We start from the raw sequence: 27250 nt of genomic DNA on the forward strand, positions 1-27250 counted from the left end.
CTAGGAACTGTGCAAGTGTCCATCTATGACATTCGATACTCATTAATAATAAGGATGCTATACTTATAAATTAATTTCAATGAAAATACTTTTAGATATGTAAAGTGTTAATTTGATGTTATTTAAACTGACTGAGCTCTAACTGGGCCATTAAATATAACCAGCACAGCAGTAGTATCTTCAGCATGGGAGCGAGTGCGCCTTGCCTTGAGATCGTCGTGGTGATGGATAGACTAGACGAAAGAGAGGCGTCTAGCACCCACATTGCCAGCCCCCCACCCCGCCACTTGCTCAGCTGACAGGCCTAGTCAGTCGGCACCGTGCCACCGTGGCTTCATGAACAGGATACTCGATGTCACACTCCCTCCGGTCGTCGCGACACGGCCCGTGGAAGTAGTGGAAACAGGGCTAATAACCCCCCCCCCCCCCCCCCCCCCCCCCCCCCCCCTTGGGATCGCGTCAGTTTTGCCCGACTCAACTACGGGCGCACCTTCCGTTCTGACAGTTGCGTAATAGACCGGACCTATCGCTTTAACTCTATTACGCATGTGATTGGTGCTGTGTGGCAATATCTCTACGCGATCTAATCTACATTCAAATGGACAATAATCAGGCCGGATCTGCGGTGGAAGAAGGAGGCTTGGTTTTGACCTGGGCCTGTGCCAACACTACCTTCCTATGGCCCGGCCCGGCCCTTCCCGGCGCGGCCTGCTAACCCTGCTCCGGCTGACCGGCCCCGGGGCGGCGCGACAGAGCGCGTAACGCTGTGTGTCCACATCGGGGCGAGCAGCAGTGTGTGCCGCTCAGCACCATCCACTGTCTCGCTCAGTGACACACATATATGACAGAGATAAGCTTCCCGGAGCTAACCGTATGCTAACTTGACACATTTCCAGTCTAGTTAGTGAGAGGACACTTAAGCGAGCATATGCAGCCCACGGTGGGCCTGGTGCGTGCAGGAAAAGTCTCTAGAATTACACGGGTGTACTTACTGCTGACTTTCATGCTGCCGAAAGCTGAAGGCTGCGGCACTGGCTTGCAGCTCTCCGCGAAAGATGTGGTCCTGGGCCGACCCGACATGATCCGACGATCCCCTTTATTCTCTCGACTGTGGCTTGCTTAAACGGCGGAGCTGATCGATTCGCCGAACCTTCTCATCAAAAATAAAAAATAATAATAAAAAAAAAATCCAAAAAGGAGGGGGGATGACAGTAAATTAATATCACTGTAATTCACGGGGAGGTCAGCTAGAAAGAGATCCCCTTATCCCAGGAATCCTTCACACTACTTCGTATCGCCACTAAATTACCCTTTTCTTTTCCACCGACGGTCTATCAGAGCATAGTTTCCTCCTTGTGCTCCAGGATTTCTTTCAGCGGGCCTTTGAAGACACGTATCCGACTAAAATAGTCATGAATCTGGCCTCTCCCTGTGGCCCCACGGTTAAAAACCAGCGGTAATTTCTTTCGGGGTGCGGAATCGATTTCACGGAGATGAAGAAGGGTTAGTTAAGATGCTGATCCGGTGCGGATCGGTGACAAATGCGGCGTTTTCTTAACGATTCGGGACACATGCAGGTCCACTTCATATCCCGATGTGGAGGCTCAATGATCCGACTGCCATGGCGGCTCCCTCGCTACCCTAGCCTACAGACGGTCCAACGGAAAATCTGCCAGCTGCTACAATCTTCTTCAGCGAATTCACTAGCCGTACGCCGACTCTAAATCCAGCCTTGCCTCGGTTAAATTTCGGTGTCTTTACCGAGACCCCAGGCCGGCGAGCTCCTCAGAAAATACTGGTCTTTAAGCACAGAGTGCGACGATACGAAATTTCTTTTTTATTCCTTCCCCATAGGTTTCAGGCTCGCAGTCTTTGTCGCTGCGCATGGTAGGTACGCCGTTTCCGCAAATTGTTCGAGGGATCGCTCCGGCGTCACGGAAAGACGTTCACGCTGCTGACGTAACTCGCGAGGGAGAATAGGAAAAGTGTGAACGCGCGCACGGCGAAACTGGGGTGGCCGATTGAGCCAATCAGAGAGGGTATCCTTCAAAAATGGGCGGCGACCATTTCCCCGCCGTCCAATGAAAACCCCGCTCTCGAGCACCACATGGCATAATTTGCTCGGCACCGCCCTCGCGACTTCAAAGGCTTTTTTCCTGTGCCGCGTCGGGGACAAGGGGCGGGCCCGTTCCCGGGATGGATGACTTCTTCCACCAATGGAGAGTCGAAGCCGGGCTGTCAGTTCAAATGGACCCAGCTGTCACGGACACGGAGCACCGGTGGTCATGCAGCACTGTTGCTATGTTAGTTACAAAAGCCTCTCCTTTATCGCTCCCCAACACTTTTTACCACACGCGGCCCTCAGGCACATCCTTTTAATTAGTGTCATCTTGCTTAGTAATGTAATAATGTGCGCGTGCACGCGTCTCATCCTTCTATTATAACCTTATCTTACATGTTTAGCATCGTACCTCCTGATTGCACATTTAAACTGCTGTCTCTTTGTGTGTTTGAAAGATGAAAGATAAACAAAGCTTTTGCTATTATTTATTTAATAAAGATGGCGTCGTACCTAATGGATCAGTTGGTTCTGAAGATTCCTTTGACGACTGATTTTTTATTTTTTTTTTTTCGATTAATTTTTGGTGATATTTTGATGTATATAGTTTCTAAAAGGAGAATAACAGGCAAAACCTTCAGCTAGCAATCTCCCCTGTGGAATCAGCTCCCAGTTTGAGGAGACAGATACCCTCTTTACTCTTGGCTTAAAACTCTCACTTTTTCTTTTAAGCTTATAGGTAGGGCTAGAACCATGTCTTGATTATGATGCAATATTGCTGGGGGACTTGCTAAGATGCAATGAGCATTTCTTCTCCTCTTATGGCTTTATGCTACAGCTGCATTTACATACCACTCCAGCATGGCATTAACTTTTTTCTTCTCTTAGCCATTGTGTTTTGTCCTTGTCTCTCTATGATCTTCTTTGTTTGTTCTCTTTCCTCTTACCCTTGAGAGGGCTGTTGTTGTCAACTGGCATAATATTTATGAACGATTTTAATTAATAATAGTGAAGCTGCAAGGAGCAGAGGTAGTGAAGGTGGATGAGTTTAACTACACTGAGTCAAAAATCAAAAGCAACGGACAGTGAAGAAGAGAGGTGAAGAAGAGAGTGCAGGGTGGACTGGGTGGAAACGAGTGTCAGGGGTGATTTGTGACAAAAGCAGCATGAGTGAAAGGGAAGGTTTACAAGATGATAGCTGATGGTAGGTTTGGAGACAAAGTCAGAGAGACAAGGATGAGAGGACTTGCAGAGGAGGGATAATAGATATATTTTAAAAATGGAGCTGCGAGGCTGGAGGAAAAAGAGGAAGATCACAGAGAAGGTTCATGGCTGTGGTGACAGAGGACATGCAGATGCAGAAGAAGAAGAAGAAGAAGAAACCATTAATATAAATTTTAAATGAGGTGTTAATAATTGAATGTTGTATCACTGAGTCAAAAATATTCAAAATAATCTAGAATTGTAATTTATTACTGATCTATAAAGCAGTTATTGTTAACAAACCACCAAAAAGGTTGGAATTGGTGCAGTTTATGTTTGTCTGGTAATCTAAAATCGCTGAAGGTGTATCTTGTTCTTTTCTGCAAATGCAGGTAGGTGTCACTAACTGTACTGAACTCTAATTATATGTGTGCTGCATTTCATGAAATGGCAATAAAGTCTATCATATGCAGAATGCAGAAAGGGCAGGAAAGTCTTTCCCTGTTCACAGTGATACAGTTGCTAGTGTATCTTTTATGCAGGGGTGTGTGTATGCGTGTGTGCATTTTATTCTCCGTATCAAAGGGAGTTTCTCCCAGGCTGGCCTTCAATGGTTCATATGCAGAACAGAGAGCAGCAGCATCTTAAAAGCAGGCAGCTGAGCAGAAGTAACGCAAGACACTGTTTTGCCTTCATAGCAACACCTCCCCCGGCAAACATACATTTTCCCATTAGTGGAGGGATAAAATACGAGAAAGACAGAGAGTAGATAGCAGAAGGGAGTGGAAGTGAAGGGCAAGCCATAAAAAAGACATGAAAGATACGAGGGAGAAAAGGCTTTTGTCTGTGTTTCAGAAAAACCCATGAAAATGTGGCGAAATCATGGTGGAGATTTAAGTGATGGGGAGCCTGGAAAATATTTTAACTCAGGGAAAATGTTGCATTTAACATGGAAATCATATAAAGGTGAGGTTTAGTATTTAACATCAAGTCAGCACTTACATTAACAGAATTCACATTGTAAATTCAAACTCAGATTCAGCAAAGGAACATAACAACATTTTAAGGAATGTTTATAATAAAAGAAACATAAAGTAATTCTGGACACCAAAACATCAATGAATAAATACAGAAATAAATACAGAATTGCACAATTGATAATAGAGCGCACATTTGTTCTGTGAAAACCTTTTATGTTGCATCTGTTTATGCCATTTTTCATTATTGTGTCTCTTCTGTCAGTATATTTTGAGAACTTACATGAGTTAACTAACAAAGCACCTGTCTACAGTGCTGTGCAAAAGTCCTGATTTCCTCAGTTCACAATATTTTGCAAGGAAAATATGAAATAGGTGCAAACATAAATAGAAATACAGTATATAAGGAAAGAAACATAGTTTGTACAAGTATGACAACCTTTATTCTTTAACACATGCTGAATTCTCTTAGGCAAGCTTTCTTGTAATTTCTTTAAGTAGTCTTCAGTAATAGTTCTCCAGGCTTCTTGAAGGACAAAAAAACTCTTCTTTGGATGTTTTTTGTTCATTTTCTGTTTACATGATCTCTCGTTGCTTCACTAATGTTGATGTCTGGGTTCTGGGGTTGCATTGTGTGCATTTCTATCCAGCTATGTTTGTACTGCTTTGGCAGTGTGTTTGGGATCATCGAAAAATGAAGTCCTTGCCAATCAAAAGCTTTCCAGATGGTATTATATAGTGGATCAAAGGCCAATGGTACTTTTCTGCATTTATAATTCCATCAATTTTGACAAGATCTCCAAAACCACTACTTGAAAGGAAATCCCAAACCATGACAGAGCCTCCACGGTGTTTTACAGATGGCTGTAGGCACTCATTGTTGCACCTCTCTCCTGGTCAACTGAAACTATGATTCATAAGAAATATCTTGGGCTGATAGCACCTTGAGAATCAATTTGTGGTGCAAAAACTGTGTTTTATATCTGCGAAAATGTGTTATCTTCGGCATTTATTTTTTTAGATTAAAGAAGTGGAAACAAATTATGCATTTTGGAACGCTGCTAGTAACAAAGTGCCTAAACATACAATTTAAAATATATTTTTTTGATAAGTTGTCTGTTATCATTGTCATCAAACACTTTTTATGTTTGAATTATTCAAAGGTAACTGTTAAAAAGATTAACAAAAAACAAACACAGAAAAAAACATGCGTCTCATGTGAAAAAGAATGAAAAAGCAGCCAATGTCCAAAGACAAATGTCCTTCAGAACCACTTAAAGAATTAAAATAAACTAAATATAAATAAATGAGTAACTCAAGGCTTTTGCACAGTACTGTAAGTGTCAAAGGTTTTCATCAGACAGTAGAAATAGTAATCCAAATAATACAAATAATGCCACAAGTAACTATAAAAAGTAAACAGCATTATGTGTTTTTTAAGCTACAAAAGTTTTAGTCTCATAAATCAGTCACTGTGACCTATGGTGCAACACAGAAAAGCACCAATCTCTGGGATGTAAAGTTCCTATACTGTAAGCTACTGTCAAATGTCCCCCATCACAGAAGTACATCCGTTTTAGCAACCTTTCTGAGAATATTCATTCAAGTTGTGGAACTGGATAAATGTGTAAAGTGCAGTAAACGTGTTCATACGAAGGTGGGTTTGAGGTCTTCTTTGAATACCACAGGGCGTGGTGAGCGGTAGAGGCTCAAGTAGTCATCATACTCGCTGTCAGAGGAGTCTGAGGAGCTGTCTGAGTACAGGAGGGAGCCTCGCTGCAGGCAGGAGTTGCAGTAAGGACGGTGGTAGTAGCAGTAATCGGTTGAGCTGCTGGAGTCTGAGTCCGAGTACCCACAGGAGTCTCGAATGTGTCTGCGGTGCTGCTCGTTATCACCGCCTGCTCCCACATCCTCTGGAGCTTTATGGTTTTGTTCTTCACAATGCAACACCGAACATCTCGGGAGCCTCGAAACACACCTCTGACATGTTCTCACTACTTCATGCACTTTCGTGTCCTCCTCCTCCTTTCCCTCTTCAAGGTCACTGTTGTGATGTGGGATACAGTTATCATCCACAGTAATATCTTCTGGACTTGGGAGTGCACATGGGTCTCTTGCTCTTGCACAGCCAGGAACCTCAGAGCCTGTGTAGAAGCAGGGAGGAGCTAAACCTCCTCTGGAGGAGTGAAAGGGACGCCGCCTTTTTCTCATGGTATAAGGCGAGATGCTAGGGTAGCGAAAGAATGCAGGAGAGGGAAGGGAGCAGGGTGTCTGTGGGGAGAGAGGGGAGAGTGTAGAGTCTCTGGTCAGTTTTTGCTGAGAAGGTATCCTGGGCACCTGATCGGGAGATCGAAGCGTGGTTTCCGTGATTGCATCCACGCTGAGTTCCTGTAGGATCTCCTGCAACTGTTCGCTACTAACAAAACCAGCTGGTTTAGTATTTGGTCCCGCCTGAAGATTTAGGCCACTATAACTACCAAAGGTTTCAGCCATAGAGGGGTTCAACCCTCGTCGGTACTGTAGAGAGGTCACAAACTGAACTGTCTCCTCTGGTGTCCTGAGTAAACCCATAAATGGGAGGGATGCGTCCCGTTTGAGAGCAGATGCATTGTTTTGAGTTTCACAAACAGGGATTTTGGTGGGGAGAGGGGAGGAAACAGAAATGGGAGCGGAGTAGTTTGAAATAGAGGAAGGTGCAGAGGACGGTGTAACAGCAGATAATGAACCATGAGTAGCAGTGAGGGGAGGGGAGAGAGCAGAGGGCGAGAGTGTTGATTTAGTGTCTTTCTGAGATTGAGAAAAAGTAGAGGGGCCTTCCGACTGGAGCTCGGTCGTCTGAGTGGAGGACGAGTTGAGGTTAGTGGCAGAGGAGTCCATGTCTTGGTCCTCAGGGTGCTGGCTCGCTGACATGAGTCTCAGGAGTTTATCCTTGGCGTTGTTCACCTGCTCCTGGAGACTGTCGATCACGGCGTTCTTCTGAAAATTGTGGTGATACAGAGAAGTGAAAACATTTTGACACATACTGAGAAAATGTTGCTAGAAAAATCTGCCACTATGAAAACTTGGCACGCATCAGTTTCCTGCCTTTTGAATCAATATAAACAGAACAGTCAAGCAGTGACAGAAAGTCGTAAACATATGGTTAAGCAGCTGGTGCCACTTTGATTCAGCACTGACTCAGCCCTGTTTCATCTACACCACTAATGAATTAATATGAAGGTGTCAGTTTTATATATTGTACTGAATGTGTTTGTCACCTAATTTTGACATTAAATTAGTCTGTTAAGAGGACTACCTGCAGCTTCAGGATGTAAACTCTTGAAATTTGTTTTTGTGTATCACACATATTATTATAGATGAGGAACAAAGATGTGTCCAATACAGAAGCTGGGGGGACATTATAAGTGCCTTGTACGCTATCAGAACTTTGCTCTGCTGCTCCATTTTCATGTAGGTTTGTTAGGTATAAAATAGAAACTAAAATTTAAAAAAAAGACTAGACACACTTAGTTTGAATTAAAACAATCCATTACCTACTTTATTTACAAAAACCTTTGTCTCAGATAACAAGAGCCTTTATCAAAATCTGACTCTCTCTCCCACAGTTTGCCTTTTTCCCTGTCTTCCTGCGTTTGCTCATAGGGGATCATATGATTGTTAGGGTTTCTTTCTAATACCCGAGTCTTTACCTTACTGTATAAAGCACACTGAGTGGACTATTGATTCTGTATAAATAAAATTGACCGAAATTGAAATTTTTGTTACGTGTTAAACAGCCTGGAACCCTGATATGTCATGTTTTTTCACAACCATACCCACAATATAGAGAGATGTGAAGGATATAGTTGAGGAAAATTTGAGTACAGCAAAGTGTCTGCATCAGTTTGCAACACTTTAAAAAAGGCCACTAAATTGCAATATGTGCTACCGCAATACAAATTGTTTAAAATCCTAATTGAGTTTAGCGACGATATATATTTGCAGCCACGCCCCGAAGCATACTCTACTTTGGTGTTGATTTTACTCTAAATGTTACAATTCTTTACTACATAAACCTTATGCTCTATTTAAAAAAACGAAAGTGATTGATACCATAAACTAATCAAGGAAGTTTTTACTGAGATCATAAATAAGAGATGTGTCAGTTCCCCATATTCTTGCAACCAGAGGAGTCACCCCCTACTGGCCTTTATAAAGAAAGCACATTTTGTCTACAGGAGACAAATGGAAAACCTAAATCATCTGCAAAAAAATAAAGATTACGTGTCCTATAATTAAATGAGAAAGTTCTACTGCAGCTTTATATGAATTCTAACATGAAACAAAGATGATTTCTTACCGAGTGGCTAATTCTGAGAAGAAAATAGTAACGTTACCTCATTAAGGAGTTTCTTCATTGAGCTGTTTTCCCCCAGCAGGTAGAAGATTTCATCCTGACTGTACACAGATGGCTGACTCTTACTGGGGCTGCTGAAATACTTGGCCATCTGACTCGGGTTGTTCTGATCTTCTTCAAACTGTCGCCACTGGGTCAGCTGTATGGGGGCAAGTGAGATATTTTAGAGATATGAAAAAAATGTAGTTTTTTACAAAAGTTTTTTTTTTAACAAAAAAAGAAGATATATTATCAGGGTCATTTGATCTGGAATATTCACCAGGTGTATTTGCACAAACTGCTCACTGTTCAGCTATTTTCTTCCGTTCCAGAGGAGATGCATTCCTTTACCATAACAAAAGCCCTCTGCTAGACTCTTAGAGAGTCATAAACCTGTTTGCGACAGCCTACGTAGTTTTGACTCATAAACACCTTGTGTGTGAGTCACCCTCCACTGACAGACATGGAAACCTGGCACACATAAAACTGCATGTGTGAGCACCGCAATCACTCACAGATTTACTACTTTATTCAAATGAAAAAGCAAAAGTCATAACCAAAGCTACCATTCATGTGTCTATTTGTCATCTGTCTGTATTTAGTTTCTGTCTGTCTGATTGAGTCTGTTTATTTACTGCTGGTTTCTAAACATAGTATTCTATTATTATATAATCAGTTTATCCTTCACTTTAAGTAAATACGTTTGCCATATTTAAAAAAAAAAAACCCTCTGTACACTGAAGCATCATTGTGTTCGCAAAAATGAAATGGACAATCAGTAAACATAATACTTCTAGACACGATAAAGTTTATTTTCCAAGTAGTTTTCTGTTACGCAGATGCTAAAAAATGGAAAATGACATCAGTGTCTGACCTGAGGCACAAACAGCATGCAGTTTGTAGCCAGCGTGCAGATGAAGATGGCTCCAGCCACAGTACTGTAGACCAGGTTGGGCCAAGTCTGCAGGAAGACGGACACGGGGGTGGCAACGGCGGAGGAGCAGGTGACCAAAGTGACGCATGTAATGATTGTAGGAGACTGGTTGACTGGGGGATGGCTGACATTACTTGTCAGTCCAGCTAGATAAGTGCCATAGAGGAGAAGACAACCCTAAAGAGAAACAAAGTAAAGACAAAGAACATTAAAAGACAAAAAAAGAAAAAAAAAGAAACATGGTGGATAAATAACCATTATTATTGTTTAAAAATTATTCATATTATTCACAAATGAATGACCAAAGTCTTTTAGATGTTAGGTTATTTAATACTTGACGTCTGAAACTATAATTTTGATTGGATTTCTCAAATTCCGCAGTTTTATTCACATATGTTCACTTAAGTAAAGCACTTGCAATGGTGTGTTTACATAATGCAAACTGGAGAAAACTGTACAGCATACAGAAAACACAGAAAACACCAGGTGAAAGATAAATTATGCCATCAAAATAATACAAAACTTTAAAATGTGCATTTAAACACTGATACAAATGTATAATAAAGTTTGAATAGAGACTAGTTACCTTTTGGACAGCAACAATAATGATCCACAGATTTGAGTACAAAGAAGAACAAGAAACCAGCTGCGACAACGAGTAGGAAACATCTCTTTCCATCACCTACATCATCAAAGAAAACAATAGACCATCAGAGAGTTGATTTATTTAGCTGTCATCACTATGTATGAGTTTGTCATTTTCCAGTCACAAATTCAATTTTTCCTGCAATCTCATTCTCATTTCACTTTCCATAATTTGACAGCAAAAAGCATTCAGGTAAACATTTAAGCCCCATGCATTTTGGTTTTCATCATTCTTAATGAAACCAAGTCATTTTACAACTTTTTGCTCTGCTTCAGGAAATCACCAATAATCCTACCTTGACAACAGCTCCCACAGATCGTGAGCACCTGATGGGGTCGCAGAGGTTCCAAGCGGTGAGAATCAGCATGTCCACCAGGATCAACAGAGCCACCATACCCATCAACTGGATGTCCCTGATTATCTGACACATAGAGCATAGTCCCCAGTTATTATTTCATCAGTGGAGCATTTTCATTCATGTAGTGACACCTTGATTAAGTGGCACAGTTATCAGATACCAGATTGGATATGCACAGTAAAGAAATTTATATTAAGCAAAACAAGCTTTGTCTCTTATCCATGGCCTAAACTGCTAGTTAATGCTTCAGAAACATCTCTGAATATCTCCTAAGCAATATAAACACCTGGGGCAGAACATGCTTGATGAATCTGGTAAATAGTAGAAGGAAGAAAGAAAAATACATAATACATACTGACTATATTTTTGTTTGTTTTTAATGTATTCCTAGTTGAGTTGGGAGTTATTGACAATCATGTTTTCAGTCTTGGTTTTATTAGTTTAGTTTACGACTATTAGTTTAAGCTGGAATCTGATTGCTCATTGTGTAGTTGTTCATGTTCTTCTTTCTCTCTTGTTTGTTTATGGTTGGTCTCCTATTCCTTGTTATATCTATTTGTTTTATTTTTTAAAAGAACTATTTTTGCAATATTAAACATTTGTTGAGCTGCAGCAGTGTTGTGGCATCTCATATGTTAGGTTTCTTTGAGCCATGGATTTAGGGACCCTAACATGAGAGGCCCTGAGTCCAAATCCCAGACCAGCCCCCAAATTTTGTATCTTATCCCAGAATCAAACTGTTATCTGAACACAAACTACTATACCAACATATCACAGTGGTTATATTGTTATATGTTGGCCTTGGCTGTGTCTAATCTGGCATGGCTCAATTGCCTCAGCACGTAAGAAACCAGATTGTGAGATGTCATAAAGATAGAGAGGGTCCAAGAGTGTAAGTAGGCTACTTGGCATAAGTTAAAACAAAGAGCCAGGAGTGATTAAAAAGTAAAAAAGGTAAATGAAGATCCATGTTAACACAAACAGGCACAGTGGACGGCCTTAAATACAGGACAAATACACAATCTGCTATTTTTTTGCTACATATAATTTGACTGAAAAGCAGATGGCGTGTTTGATAGTGGACAGAGTATCAGCAGAAACTAATGCATCAATAAAAAAAAAAACCCTGAATGAATTAAGCCTCTGCAGAAAGAAAGAAAAGAAGGAAACAGCTGCTTAAAAACAGCATAGTGCTGCACGATTTGCCAAAGATCATGAAAAGAAGCATTGTGACCATTAGTGAAAGCACTTTTAGTTAGAATTACAACCAAATAAAAGCAAGAATAATACTTCAAGAAAGAGGAGGTCAACAGTGCTGGCTGTGAAGCACGAGTGCAAACAATGTTGGGGAGATGGCAAATTTGTGCCCAGAAACTGAAGGAAGGTTGCCCTGAGGTCTTAACAAAGTGGACACAGGAGGAAAGAGTGAAAACTATGTCCCCTAATTCAAAGAGACTGCATCTGGAGTGTTTCAAAGTAGAAGGTCAAGCAACAAAATTCCTCCAGCAAGGAGCAGCTGAAAACAATCATATGTGAAAAGCACTTCCTCCAAGTCCAGGAGGATCACATTTATCACCAAACCTACAGGCAAATATACAAATATATATATATATATATATATATATATATATATATATATATATATATATTTTTTTTTTTAAAGATTCAATTCAATTCAATTCAATTTTATTTATATAGCGCCAAATCACAACAAAAGTCGCCTCAAGGCGCTTCATAGATACAGAGAAAAACCCAACAATCATATGACCCCCTATGAGCAAGCACTTTGGCGACAGTGGGAAGGAAAAACTCCCTTTTAACAGGAAGAAACCTCCGGCAGAACCAGGCTCAGGGAGGGGCGGCCATCTGCTGCGACCGGTTGGGGTGAGAGAAGGAAGACAGGATAAAAGACATGCTGTGGAAGAGAGACAGAGGTTAATAACAGATATGATTCAATGCAGAGAGGTCTGTTAATACATAGTGAGCGAGAAAGGTGACTGGAAAGGAAAAAAGATGGAGTCACTAATGTGACATTGAGGCTGGACGCCTATATTTTTTATGGACTGTAGACTATGTAGTGTGTTTGTTTTTAATCTTTCACATCTCAAAGTATCTACTCATATTTGTGTACTGTATAAGATACTTCATGTATCCTAAAGTCCAAATCTTTAGATGCTAACAACAAACCCTAGGAAACCACCAGGAAAACTGAAGAGCATGCCTACCACTCTCTTGTCCGGCACGCGCTGCGTGAACACCCTGTACAGTCTCCATGTCTTCCCCAAAATTGGGCCAAACACCAGGGTACTGCCTACACAAAGCATCCACATGCGAGTCTACGGGAGAGGGCATGGTATGATTACTTCAATCTAACAATGTCAACGCTAATACAGAGCGGTGAAGGGGAGTTGGACTCACTTGTAGAACAGCTATAGATGCTCCACTTTCCTCGACGGCAAACAGGAAACCGCTGCTATAGGTGAGGACACTTCCACAGAGAGTCAGGGCATTGAGGTTGGGGCTGGACATCTTTACTATCCTAATGACATGACACACATTATGTTAAATGACTTCTGTAAGCCTCTCTTTGTGTTTATATACTGCGTATGCTTCACTGTACCTGTTGTTTTTGAAGCGCAGGGTGAAAAGGAGGAAGCAAAATGCCAACAGGATTCCACAGGAGAGGAGCGTCCACACCACAGCAATTAGCACCGATGAGAGAGAGCGCCTCGGGAGCTCTGCTGCCATCTGCAAACGCATACATGCAACATGCAAACATGCATCCAAATTATTTCAGATGCTGCTCTTGTGCATCTGAAACTCTCATTTTTTGAAATCACGGACACAAAACAATAATAATAAAAAAAGAAACACGATTCATTTGGACAAACACTATTTTATTAAGCAACAAGTATTACCCTACAGACTTGGCACTTTTTTTGGCACAGTTGAAACGTTAAATTGAAAACTAAACGAAGCATTCAAGTAGAGATCGCAAGTTATGAAGTTTTAGTTAACAGGCACGATGATGAGAGGTGCTGAGTTAACCCCGCCGTGATTCCTCCGTGGGTTAAAGTAGGGGAGAAGTCTGCCACTGAAAGTGCACCCAGTAAAGGAGTAGATGTGAGAATGAGAGTCCACGTTGTAAAATGAAACCTGTCCCCAGCCCATATCCACATACACCCCAATTCTCTGGGGTTTCTCAATCAGCGGGACACACACAGGGCTGTTGCTGAGAGCCCAGTAGCTCTCATCCTTTCTCATCCCCAGCGCCCAGTAGCCCCTGTCAGGGTTTAGCATATTCCCTCCTTTTCTGGTCACCGTTTCAAGCGCAACTCCAATATCCCACTCTGTCTTTCCTTTCACCTCGACTTCATAGTAGAACCTTCCAGCAGAGAAGCCCTCCTTTCCCAAAACGCTCACACAAGGGTAAAATCGCTCTGGGTTGTCAGGAAGGCCGAGGGATACGTCACCGTGATAGACCTGCTTCTTGTTTTCAGACAGCACCAGCTTGGGATGAGCGGTATCGGGATCCAAATGCACATCCACAGCATATTGTTGAGCTTTCTGAAATTCGGATTCGCAGAGCCTCTTCACCTCAGCTTTTACCGTCTCCTCCAGCTGACACATTACTCTCCTCACCGCTCTCCTCACTATGCCCACATATTCAGTACTCTCTAAGCAGGTGTCGGACCAGTCTTTGGTGGCTGGCACTGTGGCGAAAGCTGGAAAGTATTGGAAAAGATAGAGATCATCGTCGGTGAACGAGAGCTGCTCCAGTTCATCTCTCCTGCAGCTCAGCTGATCAATCTCCTGCTCCAGCTCCAAGATAAGCCTGCTGGCCATGCTTTCTACTTGCTTCTGCTTTGCGCCAATCACCTCGGCCACTTCAGCCTGGCCTCTCTGGACAAGCTGGAACAGCTTGCTGAAGACGCGCAGACTCTCTTCAGTCTCCCTTTCTGTGTTTCTCCTGCTGATTTGAATGATCTTATTGATGTCACAGATTTTCTGCAGTCGGCGATGGATCATTTCTCCCACCTCTTTTTTTGTGCTCCCGATCTGAGCCCTTCTGTTCCGACTCTCATCCTCTATACGAACAGTCTGATGAGCCGTGTGGTCTTTCGTAATGCAGATCTGGCACACGTACACCTGGTCAGTGTTACAGAACAGGTCGAGCAGCTTTTCGTGCTGCTTACACACCCTGTCTTGCATGTTTATCATGGGCTTAATCAAGCGGTGTTTCTTGAAGGTGCCTAGAACGTGATGGGGCTCCAGATGAGTCTCACAAAATGAGGCCAAACAGTCCAGACATGATTTAAAAGCCTTGACTGTTTTTCCAATGCATACATCACATGAAACATCTCCTTTGTGGCCCTCTGACTGATCCATAGCACTGCTCTCATTTTCATTTTTCTTTTCCACCAACTTCTTAAAATGAGAAGCCACCTCCGATATGAAGGTGTTAACTTTGAGGTCAGGCCGCATGTACATCTTGTGCTTGCACATGGGACACTGGGGCATGTTAGAGGTCTGCCAATATCTTTGTAAACACTCCCTGCAGAAGTTGTGCCCACAAGGAGTGGACACTGGCTGGTTGAACAAATCCAGACAAATGGGGCAAAGGAGCTGCTCCTTGGACAGCACACTGCCAGCTGTGGCCATATCTAGAAGCACAGAGAGAGAAAAAACAGGTGGTGTTTTATGCAATAAGTTGGCTCAGCTCCTTGTATTTTTGTCTTTCCACTATAGCGTTAGGGATAGGAACACTTGGTGCCTGGTGGGCTGTTCACATCCACAAATAGCAACAAATGCATGGTGTTAGATTTCATCAAAGAGTATTTCACTTTAGCTGAGCAGTTTTTATGTCAGTTGAGGTCATTAGAAAATAATAAAGAGAGACCATAAAGACACTGAACTAAAGGATAATACTATGTTTGAATACTATTTTGTTATGGAAAAAATTACCATAACAAAGAAAACACAGCACAGCTCACTGTTCTTCCCTCCCTTGGGTGAGGATGCTATACACTCTGAGACCCACCCATGCATAAATTAACATCAGAAAGTGAAAGAAATCAAAGCGATAACTCACCTCAACTCGTTGTGGCACGGCACGAAGAGAAAAGCTTCTTTGTGCTCCTTTGACACAGCGTCTCGGCTACTTTAGCTTCTATTTGGAAAGTCTTATTAGACTTTCTTTGCCTGCCTCACGGTGCTGATCTCCGCTGACTCGTCTCTTAAGGGCACCAGTGACTGAGACGATACTAAACATAGCTTCGGTAGTCCACCCCTATTACCTTTCGGGATATGTACCATTCAAATAGCTTCTCGAGTAGGATAGTATCACACTCCTAGTTTGCTTGGTGTGTTTATTTACACGGCTCACTTGTTCCATTGACCAACAGACCAACATTTAAAATCTGCTTTTAAAAGTAATTTTAAAAAACAGGTTTTTTTAGGCTTTGAGTGAACGTCTCTTGATTAAAAGTAATTTGCTAATCGAATTAATCAGAAGTAGTTTCACCCCTTTTACCCTTTCACAAGGTCAACTGCACAAGACATGCCAGTGTGCCAGCACTTTGTGATGTAAAAAGAATCTGTTTACTGTGTAAATGCAGGAACATGTGCATGTGACATCTGGATAGTCTAGATACACAGATGTGTGACAAATTAAAGGAAAAACTAACTTGGCCAGCTGAGCTGACCATAAGAAAAGTTCTGTTGATTTATTGTGCTGTAAGAGTAATTTACTGGCATTGCAAGAGTGATTGTAAATCTGGACAAAGTTGTTCACCCTCACCTTTATACTCTGGTGAAACATTGAGGGTTTGCTGAGTGGCTGCATGTATATTAAAACAACATGAAGCATATTCTATGGCCTTCCTGTCAAGAGCTCTCAACCAGCTGAACACCTGTGGGAGATTTTGGACTCTCTCAATCATCTATCATCAAAACCAAGAATGAAGGGATATCTTTTGGAAGTATAGCGTTCTGAGTTTCTTGTCCTTTAATTTCTCACCCATGATTATACAGTATGTGCTTGGCATTGTTATATTTTTCATTATAAGTATATTTATTCACATGAGAGAGTGACAGAGAGAGGTTACCGTGCTGAGACTGCATAGCCTCTGCAGAACGTCGAGGCTGTCCTGCCTGCTGACTCCAGATTGGATGAAGCAAAATGGGGACTCACACTGGGAGCTGCAGTTCAGCTCAGGCTCCATGATTGGCACCAGTCCGTCCACCATCACAAAAACATCCTGTTAAGCAATCAATAGATTTCACAGATGTGATGAAATGGAAAGAATAAACACGCTGCTCTTTGTGAAAGAAAACCGAACACACTAAAATCACTTATTCCTGTTTTGTGATAACATTTTTACTGTATAATTATTTATCTTACTAATGGACCAATGTACTAAATTCCACAAGATACTAGAGACCAAGGAAACACGTTTTAGTGGCATTTTGCTTCTGTTTCCAGGTTTATTATTCACCTGACAGTTGTAGGACTTGAAGCCGCCACAGTGTGGTGCTCTGACAGAAACCTCTGAGGCGAGGAGTGACAGGGGCAGAGACAGTGATTGTGCATTGCATAGATAGCAGCCCAAACAGAAACAGGCATTTTAAACAGACAAGAATATTAAAATTAGTAAAATATAAATAAGAGAAATTATTAGGCATTCGTGGTATTTCCAACTTTAAAACAATAAACATGAACAACAGGAACTCTGTTTTTGCTTATCCTCAATTTTTACCATCACCTTGTGATCCCAGAGGTAAACTAGCAAACAGTGGACCACAGCCTGTGACAACACACATTTTCACATTTACCAAGTTACAAAGTTAACATTTCAGGGTTAAGATTTCCCCGACAGCCAAACAATCCACAATTATACCTTTAATTGAAAGCATCTGCAACTGAAGAGGTAAACTTTAATGCCAAACAACAGTTTGTCACTCTTGCCGCAGGAATTTTTATGAGGCTGCTCTGGGCTGCACTGACATGTTGCACGTTTAATTATGCGGCATGGTCTCACATGATACTGTGAGCTGTAACTAGGACAGACGAGAGTCTGATCGTTGTAATCGCTGCTGTGACTCAGCCACATGTTGCTAAGACGATGTAAGACTACTTGTATCGATACAAATTGGCAGACCGGTGGGTGTTTATGTGAGTAGAGTGCTATTAGGCATCACACGTCTCGTCTATATAGAATGACTAAGGTAACCTGAAAGGCTCTGGGGCAGTTCAGTTATGGGATCAATCAAAATGAAAGGGGGAATTGTGCAGAAATAGTGTGGTGTAGCAGTGTGGCATAAAAACATCCCATTTGCAAGCTCCTGAGTGAAAATGATTAAGCAGGGCTGACAGTAATGTAAAGTATAAGGCATTTCCAAATATTAAGGCTGTTTTCTGAACAAAGAAGCCATCTTTTCAATATATCTAGGAAATGTCTGGAGTTCCTGTTCATATCCTTTTGTCACTTTCCAAGTTTAGATCACAGTTCTTCTGCTTCCTGCAGGAAAAGCCGTCAGAGAGAGGCATTTCCGTAAGTTTTTTCTCAGAATCCTGCCTCTGTAGCTTTCAGCTTAGGCCAAAACCCACCCCCCTGCAGAGGTCAACATCCAACTGTGAGGGGGGTCACAGGGTAAGCAGGGAGAGCAGTGCTAGACTGAGCTTGGTTTTATGGACATGTTTTGACAGTTCAGAATAATCATGAGGAGTGTCTTTTGAAGTCCTGAAGGCTAAACCGCAAGTAATACCTGAGCTACCTGTAGCCTTGATTGTCTTACTTTAAACATGGGATGGGCCTAATGGGCTTAATGTGCCTGCAGCGCAGCTTTCACTTTTATACTTATAAGTTTGTCTTAAAAATAAATAAATAAATAAAAAACCGTATGCAGTGATTTGCAAATCATTTGAACCCTGCGTTTAACTCGCTTCATAGACAACGTATCAGATATTGAGAAACATTGCTTTGTGGAAAATAACAGCACATTTTGGGATGTGACAGTTTGAAACGGATGCCAAAAAACACATTTCAAAGACGTTGGAACAGGGATATGTTTCCCACTGTGTTGTGTCACCTCTTCTTTTCATAACATTCTCACCTTTGGGAACTACAAAGACAAATTGCTCTTGTGAATGGCATTTCCCCCCCAGGTGTGCTTGATATGCCAGCAGATTCAAATTTCAGAGCCAATTTCATGACAAAAATATTTTCAGAGATTGACTGCACTGGACTCCAGGCAGGCCAGTTCAGCACCCAGATCCTTACAGGGTCTGTGGTTGCAAGGGTTTAGCTGGAAAATATTGCTCAGAACCTAAAAACTGTATATGCTGTTTAGTATTAATGGTTCCTTCATGGCAAGTTTCACAGACTGTGGCTTGTATCTGTGCAATGATAGTCTCTGCACCTGCCTGTTTTAGACGACTCAGACCCAGAGAGGCATATAGTGTTTATGGTATTGTCTTTGCATAATAAAACTTTCACTGTATTTCTGAATGCAGCAAAAACTGTGCTCACTCTCAGTGGTTGTTAGCAGTGTTTCTGAGCCGTGAAGTGATTTTCACCATATTTCTTTTTCTTGATTAATGCAAATGTCCAAGAGCCCAATCATCGCTTTTGGCTTTTTCGTTTATGTGAAACGATTTCTCTCTATTATCTGAATTGTTTCATAGTTTTATGCACCACAGAAAATGAAATTCAAAAATTATTCCTCACTTTATGTTGAGGACTATTTCTAAGTCTTTTGTTGTTACAGGATAATCCTTTTTAAATGTATTTTATGACATCTCCATTTAAAAAAAGCAACAAGTTTGAAAATTATATTTATTAAAATTATACTTATTCTTCTTGCATTTTAAAGTAAATAGAAAACCACAGTCAGTAGTTTCACATGTTTAATTTGGCAGATTTCTTTTTACACCAGATTCCCTTCCTGATACAACCCCAAAGGGATTTATATCTCATTCCTGGATCGACTCGGGAATGTTTAATTTGTAAGCTTAATCTGTAAATGACACTATAGAGCCATAGGTTAAATAATTTAAGAATCATCGCAGTCTCGCTGCCTTAAAATAAATAAACAAATAAAATGAAGTGAGTGTCTTTAAATGTTGGTAACAGGGGTGTACCACTGTGCCTCCCTTTGGGACACATTTTCTTAAATTCAAGAATATTCTCATTACTTTTGGCAGGCCAACGGACCCAGATAGATAGAATTAACAAGTCCTTTAAAACTTTTATTAAAACTTGGAATAAAGCCCATTCATTGTTCTGTCAATCACTCTGTTCATCTTTTAAGATTAGAGTGTTGTAACCAACAGATGTAAAGCCTGGTTCAGGGGCCATTATTGAAACATTCCTTCATAGCCAGTAATCCGTTTATAAGTTTATTCCCTAAGCTGATTTAGAACGCAATTACTGGCACTAAAATCCCACCTCAGGCCATTTCTGGGCACATCATCCATTTTTTTTTTTGCATGTTCTGGATTATATATTTTATAGCGACATCAATTCATCAAAATGTTATCAAAATTTATATTTTCTTTGAGAACGGAAGCAATTTTACTATACAAGCGGAAAATCCGATGACTTCTCAGCGTACCAGTTTAAAGTTTACCAAGGAAAAACTATAGAGAAACCTTATGTTATTAGCCTAATTATTTAATCATTCTCACGAGAGTAGATATAACATACAAGGATTGCATGTGGATCCATGCAAGCATCATATTAAAATATTATGTCATTATTATGGGTCCAGAGAAAATGCTTTCTTATAGAAATTCGCAACTTCTATTCTAAACACGATACACATTAGAGAAAAAAGTATATTCGCAGCCATTTTCTTTGGTATCAAGTATTATTCAGTTACTTTAAGTAGTTTAAGTAAACGTGTCTTGTATTCTATTTATATGGGGACACAAACTACACGATCACATTTGTGCTTTTTTCATAAAATGCTTGAACATGCACATATTTTACGTTATGATGGAGAAAAACAATATTAATAGCATTTGATTTTAGCCATACCCTCCAGACTTTGGAAAGAGCATAAACTGAATTAAACGTGCGTGTCATCACTGCTTTGTAATGAAGCACCAATAAAAAGAGAAACAGATAATATTAAAATAAAGTGAAGAAGAAAGCAATGATTTATGAGCTATTAAAATTTGAATATTGGATAAAACACCTGTACGAGATCGCTTAAAAAAATAAGCCTTCCTCTGGGTTCTGTAGCATAATCAGCTGTGAAGTGCGATCCTATCCGGTAAAAGAGGCGACCGCTCATGGCTGTAATTAGTTGGCTGTACAGTAAAGCAGCCAATTTGTCAGCTAAACCCGCTGAGCAGAAGAAGAAGAAGAAAATAAGAAGAAGAAGAAGAAGAAGAAGAAGAAGAAGAAGAAGAAGAAGAAGAAGAAAATAATGACTTCAAAAGAACAAACCTCGGTCTTCAAACCGCACGCAGGATCCCATTGCTTCGTCCCGTCTCGGACTCCATGTCGCCAGACTCAGAAACCTTATGATAATAAAAACTGAAAATAAATGAAAATATAGTTCCTTATCTAACATTGCTACATGGCTTTCGTGGCCGCACACTTGAAACGATTCCCGCCCGTCACTCCGGAACGAGCTCGTCACTCTGGAGAAGTTCAGCAGAACTCTGGAGTCCTTCTTTGCGCACGGAGGAAGGGGAGGGCGCGAGTGTGAGCGAGTGTGCGTGGGAGATACTGACTCTCTCTCTCTTTCTCCCTCTCTCTCTCTGTTTCTCTCTCCAATAAAGCGAATTCAAAGCGTGATGCGGTGCACGATTGTGACAATGTGGGCCCAGTATGGTACAGGGGGCCCCTCGGGGACCTGCGTGTGGCAGATGGGACAGGGCGGCGCTCTAACTATCACCAGTACAAATAAATAGAGTGAAAACAGCGCTCGTTTTAATGGAAAGAGAAACACACATCATCACTGTTTATATTATTGTTATTTTTCTTCCAAAGCAGAAGTTTATGACGGATGGACATGATATCGCCGTGCAGGCTGATGAGGACAGATTGAGTTTCTCAGATTCCTCAGCGAGCCTCTGCACAGGTATGTCAGCATTTATTCAGCCGGCTATATGAGACATAAAGGTGTTATTAAGACGTCACTGTAGGCTTACAGTGTGAGCCTACACGGCGGGTCATTCCTGATAAGGGAGTGCCACCACTGAGAGCTGTAAGTGGGGAAACAGAGACAAACACAGATTATCAGAAAATAAGAATATGCGGATATCCACTCATGCGTCCATCTGCCCCCATTAGTCCCATTCACACAACATAAAATTTCCTCCCATGGCTGTATTAATCTATAGGTTCACTGCTTTTAAATTTTAAAGTCACTTAATCTATATTAAAACTCTGAACAGACGCATAGCTCCCTGTTATTTCAAATAGGCCACAGTACGTGTTTACAGTGCACCATTGTTTCATGTTTGAAAAAGCTTTGTGCTCCTGTGGCCTTTCCCCGGAATTAAACATATAAATTATTCTGGCATCGAAACTATGACAAACCAGATTTTCCAAAACCGGAAAGCTTACAACAGGGGCCCTGCAGCAGTTATCCCAAAAGTTGGGTTTCATTTTTCAGACTTCTCAGGTGGGAACCAGGTGAAACGCAGACGCAAATATATTTACGTAAACAGGATGGAATGACTGCGTTGTGGTTAATGAACGCCTCAAACAGCTTCCGGCACATTGAGTGTATTCTTCAGTAACAGCATTGTTTGTTACTTTCAACAAATAAATATTTCAAAGCAGAATTAAATTCAGTGCAGACTTGTAGTCATGAGAAGAAGAAAAAGATACTAGTTGTTTTTATTTGTTATTTTTAAAATTGCACTTAAAAATACAAGAAATTCTCTAATTTGTTGAGTAAAAAGACATAAAACACGATGTAGGCACTTGACATCCAGCTGAGTCAATGCAAAAGATCCATTGTTTATTTGTGTCTTTTTTGGACCTATATTACATTGCAATATGCATTATTTGGAAGATGGTTTTCATGTCAGTGGCTGTGGCCAAACTTTTGGTTTTAAATATGATAAAGTGCCGGGAGAACAGATTATCATGAAGTTAGCATGTTAAAATATGTAATTCAACATCATGTTTTCATTTTGGACAAACCAGATTTCCTCTTCATTGGAGGCTGGCAATAGGACCTTCTGAAAAATGCACTGACTACAGTACTAATCATTCATCAGTGTAAGAAAGTTTTAAAAGAATGCACAGAGAGCCCGAGTGGAATATGGGATGAGTGTTTTTAAGCTCATAATTTTTCTTGTGAGCTAAGCTCAAATGACATGATGTCAGTATTCCACTGAAAGGCTGAAATGCTGTCACCAGCTCAGTTACACCCAAAGTGTGTCGATCACTCTCGGGTTTCCTTCAAGATCAGGTTCAAAATAACTGCAGCAGCAGGTGGACTGCAATGATGCTCAGGTTACTAGGAGCTTGAATAATTGATGTGAGGACAGGGAGGGGGCTGTCACCCATAAAGCAGGAGTCAAACAAACGAGGCTGAATGGGAAGGCGAACTGGATGAAACAGGACAAATGTTGTTCCACTGAGCTTAACATTGAGATGTTATAATTATCAAATTAAGGTATCAGTGAGAGCCTCTATCTTTCTCTGCCATGTTGTGCACATGGAGCAGCTGGAAGTTCACCAAACCAAACAAAAAACAAGCAAAGCTTATAAGCTCCTGACACACCATTTCCTGTTGAACCACTCCTGAATGCACCGCTGTTTCCTGACATGGAAGCATCTGCATTTGTGGTCCAACATGTGACCGCAGCACCAACATGGTACTGTGTGGGTGGAAGCACATTGTTCTACGTTTGAAGCATCACAATCTTTTTTTTTTCAGTTCCAAGCTGTCCTTGCCTGAGCCCAGACGCTCCTCTGTGACATGCCCAGGTTTGCCCACTGACATACCAGGAGACAAAGCCCTCTCTGGAACACCGCAGATCCTCCCGCAGTGTTGCTATGGACCTGGATTAGAAACTTTGAATCAAAGCTCCCAAGCAGGTTCCAATCACGGTGTTTCTAAAGCAGCGGATTATGATAATGATTAATGTGGTTGCTGTAAAGCATCAGCCTACACGCTTGTTAAAAAAAATAAACAGGTAACAAGTGATTATGCAATAACTGACAGCTAAAGTTAAACAGTTTTAAAGACTCCTGACGCATTAGGTGTTTGTTTACTCAAATAACTGTTATTTCATCAAATTCTCATTTTAGCTCCATTTATGGTCTCCATCTAATCATTCTCATTTTCATCGTTAGCTATATTTAATTGGATTTAATGCTTTCTGTTATATAATTTGATTGATTGTGTTTACATTGATGTAACAATTTGTCAAAATTGTATGATTTCAGTTTTGAAAGTCATTTACAGCCTACAACTTTTTACAGAATGTGAAACTGTAGATCCAAAAAAGGAGTTTGCCGTGTCACCTTTATGCAGTCTTTAAGCTATTTGATCTGTCGTATACACTTCTGACACTCAAGCAAAGACATGCAACAGTTTTAGCAAACGCTGAAGCAGACTGCTGTTAAATGCTTTGGAAAGACTGAAAAAGTGATGCTTTTTTGCAGCCATTCTTTTCTACTACACATCATCAATGAAAGCTGCAGTCACATGTTCCTTATTGTGTGTGATTAGCTGCTGCACATGGTTTCTTTCAATGTTCCCGAGCATTTCTGTGACCGTGTTGGCTGCTGCAAACATTTGCCTGAGATGAATGAATAAGAGATAAGTGATAAAAGAAGACTGAATGGCTTAAGGAAAACAAAGGAAGGGAAGAAGCTATAAACCAAAAAAAAACAAAGCACAGTTGCTCAGATCTGGATGGTTATTTACCTGCCACTTCTTCTTACTCCCTTCTTGCTTCTCCGAACTCCAGCCTGATTTTCACTGTCGGCGGGATTAGCAGTATGACTTTGAAGACAAGGCTTCCTTATTGACAGTGTGTCTGCAGTGTGCGGCTGTCATAAGCAATAAGTGTAAATTTGAAAGCGATCGTGTGAGGTCTGGCACGCATGTGTAAAACATACTGGCTTTACTACGAGCTGATATGGGCTGGTATGCCTCAGACTGTGGGGCATTAAGAGGATTAAAGTATATTTTAAAAAAAAACACATAGTAGTGCTTTGATTTTTGGATCACCTGCAATGCTGTACTGTAACCACCAAAGAGAGCTGTGCTGCATAAAATTCAGCAAACAAACAAAAATTATATATGTTTGCATTAATCCTCAGATGTGACAAGGACTACACAGATGCTACCTTTCGAGAAGTCTAAAACATCCTCCTTGCTGCAGACCCATTCTGCTTCAGGAGTGATCCAAGGTTTCAAAGTCTATGTTCAAGCAGTATTTTACTTTCTGTGACTCTGCAGGACTGATTTGACTCTTTGGTTTTGGTGACAGCTACCAGTCACAGCTAACTGTGCTTCATCACTGCTTGCGTCTCAGGTTGCATTTGACAGCATCCCCTTATTTAACAGACAAGGTATACCACTGTGTGCATGCAAACCATGGACATAACTCGGCACAGTGATGCCAGAGTGTTTCCTTGGTGTTTGCTGTTGGTAGAAGGGTTCATGTGCAAGTGCTGAGAGCAGAAATGAGGGACAAGAGACACGCTGCAAAAACACGGGAACCCAGCTGTGACTTGCTCAAAGACCATTGAAAACAAACAAAATATGTGCAACCCTCTTTGCCAACCAGGCTTAATGAAACAGTGAGGTGAAAAGAAGTGGAATTAGATGCCGAGGTACGAACAGAAACTGTGAAAAGAGGCGAGAGAAAGGAAAACAAACTAGTAGTTTAGCTGCCTTTGGCTGCTGATGTTAAAGGATTTGCAGATTGTGAGAGGCAGAATTCACTAGCTGTATCAGAAAAGGGCTCTCTGTATTCAAATGCAAGAATGAACTCACCTTCATATGCAAATGAAACCTGGACATATTCAAGCTACAAAATGGAACGGTTCGTGCAAACAACACACACAAAGTCTTTAGGAGTCAGTGTTGTGCATGAACACATTTTAAAAAGAGTATTTCTGTGAACGCTGACCCAAACAAGTTCAGTTTGCAACTAAAAAACAGCATGACCATGAACAGGTGCTGTGAGGTGCCTGTACAGCATTTGGTGCAACATAAAAAACAATGCAGCTTCTTGGTTTCACTACTACTAGTCAGATAATAGCAGCAACCAGTGATTCTACTAAAGCCAATCCAAGCCAATCCAACCTTGTTCTTATTTAATTTAGGCATGTGGCCAGTATTAGGAAATATCTGCAAGTAACTGATCAGAAGAACTGAGCGTTACTTTTCATCTGTGATCACTTTAATAAGTACACATGGTCATTGCAACTGTAGGCATGTAGACAATTCAAGATGACCAGTCAAACTGAGCTTCAGCATGAGGGAAGAAAGGAGATTTAAGGGACTTTGCCTTTGCCATGGTTATTGGTGACAGAAACTGCATAGAAACTGTTGGTGTCCTGGGATTTTCCTCCACAGACATCTCTACAGAGAATGGTCCAAATGGTCCAAAAAAGAGAAATACCCAGTAAGCAGCAGTTCTCTGGGGGAAATACCTTGTTTATGACAGAGCTCGACTGCTTCAAGCTCTTAGGAAGGCAACAGTAACTCAAACAACCACTTATTGCAACTAATACAATGAGTGGTTGAATATTGAACATTAAAGCAGATGGAGTACGGCCGCAGACCACAACAGGTTGGCTAAGATCAGCAAACAGAGGCTACAACTTGCACAGGCTTACTGAAACTTGACAATACAAGATTAGAAAAATATTATATTTAATGAGTCTTGATTTCGTTTGCAATATTCTGGTGCTTGTTCAGAATTTGGTGTAAATAACATGAAAGCATTGATCCATCCCAACTTGTATCAACAGTTCCGGCTTGTGGTGGCAATGTAATGGTGTGGGAGGTTATTTTCTTATCATACTTTGGGCCAGTTAGGACCAACTGAGCATCATTTAAAAAACAAGAATTGTTGCGGACCACATTAATTTCTTTATGACCGCAGTGTACTTATCTTCGGATGGCCACTCCCAGCAGGATAGAGCACCATATCACAAAGCTCAAATCAGATTGGTTTTGGAGGAAATTTCAGTCAATAAATCTGCAGAAACAGTTGCCTTGTTGAGAATAGGCCACAAAGAATGAGGTAGTTCTAAAAGCAAAAGGGAGTCCAATCCAATATTGATAAGGTGTACCTAATAAAGTAAGGATATATTGTTTTTTACCAGCATTAAAAAGTACTCTAATTCTATTAGGGTTAAACAGTAATCCATGTAGTTGTAGTCACAGGCTGTGTGGATCTGAGGAGATTCTGCTGCTCAGACCAACACATACAAAAAATATATATATGTAAAAGGAATGCAATTCAGTCCTTTTCAGGACTAAAACGGTGAACATGTAACTTTTTAAATCGACGTTAGTTATAGTTGCAGCTAATAGTTGTGCGAATCATTTGCACACATGCACATTACAGATACCAGATATTTAAAAAGCAGCCTCTGTATTTAAATCGTATAACAATATAATTGCAACTTAAAGCAACTGAAGAATTCCTCCAAGTTGTTGCTCACATTTGCTTTAATTCAATCTGAAAAGATCACAATA

General features: G+C 41.0%; 3 protein-coding genes across 9 annotated transcripts in view; all 3 read right to left on the minus strand.

Annotated features, from left to right (window-relative positions):
• The window catches only part of gsk3ba (glycogen synthase kinase 3 beta, genome duplicate a), a 33258-nt gene extending 31372 nt beyond the window's left edge, over nt 1-1886 (minus strand). For 3 of the 5 annotated variants that reach the window (XM_085134983.1, XM_085134985.1, XM_085134984.1), the window contains exon 1: nt 993-1885. In XM_085134983.1, coding sequence (XP_084991109.1) covers nt 993-1080 — 88 coding nt within the window. In that variant the 5' untranslated portion in view covers nt 1081-1885. Of the gene's footprint in view, nt 1-992 lie in introns of all 5 variants that reach the window. The other 2 variants (XM_085134981.1, XM_085134986.1) reach the window with 2 other exon arrangements.
• Nucleotides 1163-27144, minus strand: gpr156 (G protein-coupled receptor 156). 2 transcript variants are annotated; one of them, XM_085134974.1, is made up of 10 exons: nt 21007-27144; nt 16660-16812; nt 13173-13300; nt 12971-13091; nt 12778-12888; nt 10490-10615; nt 10135-10230; nt 9489-9725; nt 8616-8774; nt 1163-7215 (listed from the first exon to the last, which is right to left on the minus strand). In XM_085134974.1, the coding sequence occupies exons 2-10, from the start codon at nt 16798-16800 to the stop codon at nt 5887-5889; spliced, it is 2448 nt and encodes an 815-aa protein (XP_084991100.1). In that variant the 5' UTR covers nt 16801-16812; nt 21007-27144; the 3' UTR covers nt 1163-5886. The 2 variants fall into 2 exon arrangements, with proteins under 2 accessions (XP_084991100.1, XP_084991101.1); XM_085134975.1 differs by having other exon boundaries at nt 16660-27144.
• Nucleotides 13311-16776, minus strand: LOC146500552 (E3 ubiquitin-protein ligase TRIM21-like). 2 transcript variants are annotated; one of them, XM_085134977.1, is made up of 2 exons: nt 16660-16776; nt 13311-15216 (listed from the first exon to the last, which is right to left on the minus strand). In XM_085134977.1, exons 1-2 carry the CDS (start codon nt 16673-16675, stop codon nt 13562-13564), a joined length of 1671 nt encoding a protein of 556 aa, XP_084991103.1. In that variant the 5' UTR covers nt 16676-16776; the 3' UTR covers nt 13311-13561. The 2 variants fall into 2 exon arrangements, with proteins under 2 accessions (XP_084991103.1, XP_084991104.1); XM_085134978.1 differs by having other exon boundaries at nt 15645-16666.
• Nucleotides 27145-27250: the final 106 nt, after the last annotated feature.

Source organism: Neolamprologus multifasciatus, chromosome 16 (assembly GCF_963576455.1).
Source record: "Neolamprologus multifasciatus chromosome 16, fNeoMul1.2, whole genome shotgun sequence".
NCBI lineage: Eukaryota > Metazoa > Chordata > Actinopteri > Cichliformes > Cichlidae > Neolamprologus > Neolamprologus multifasciatus.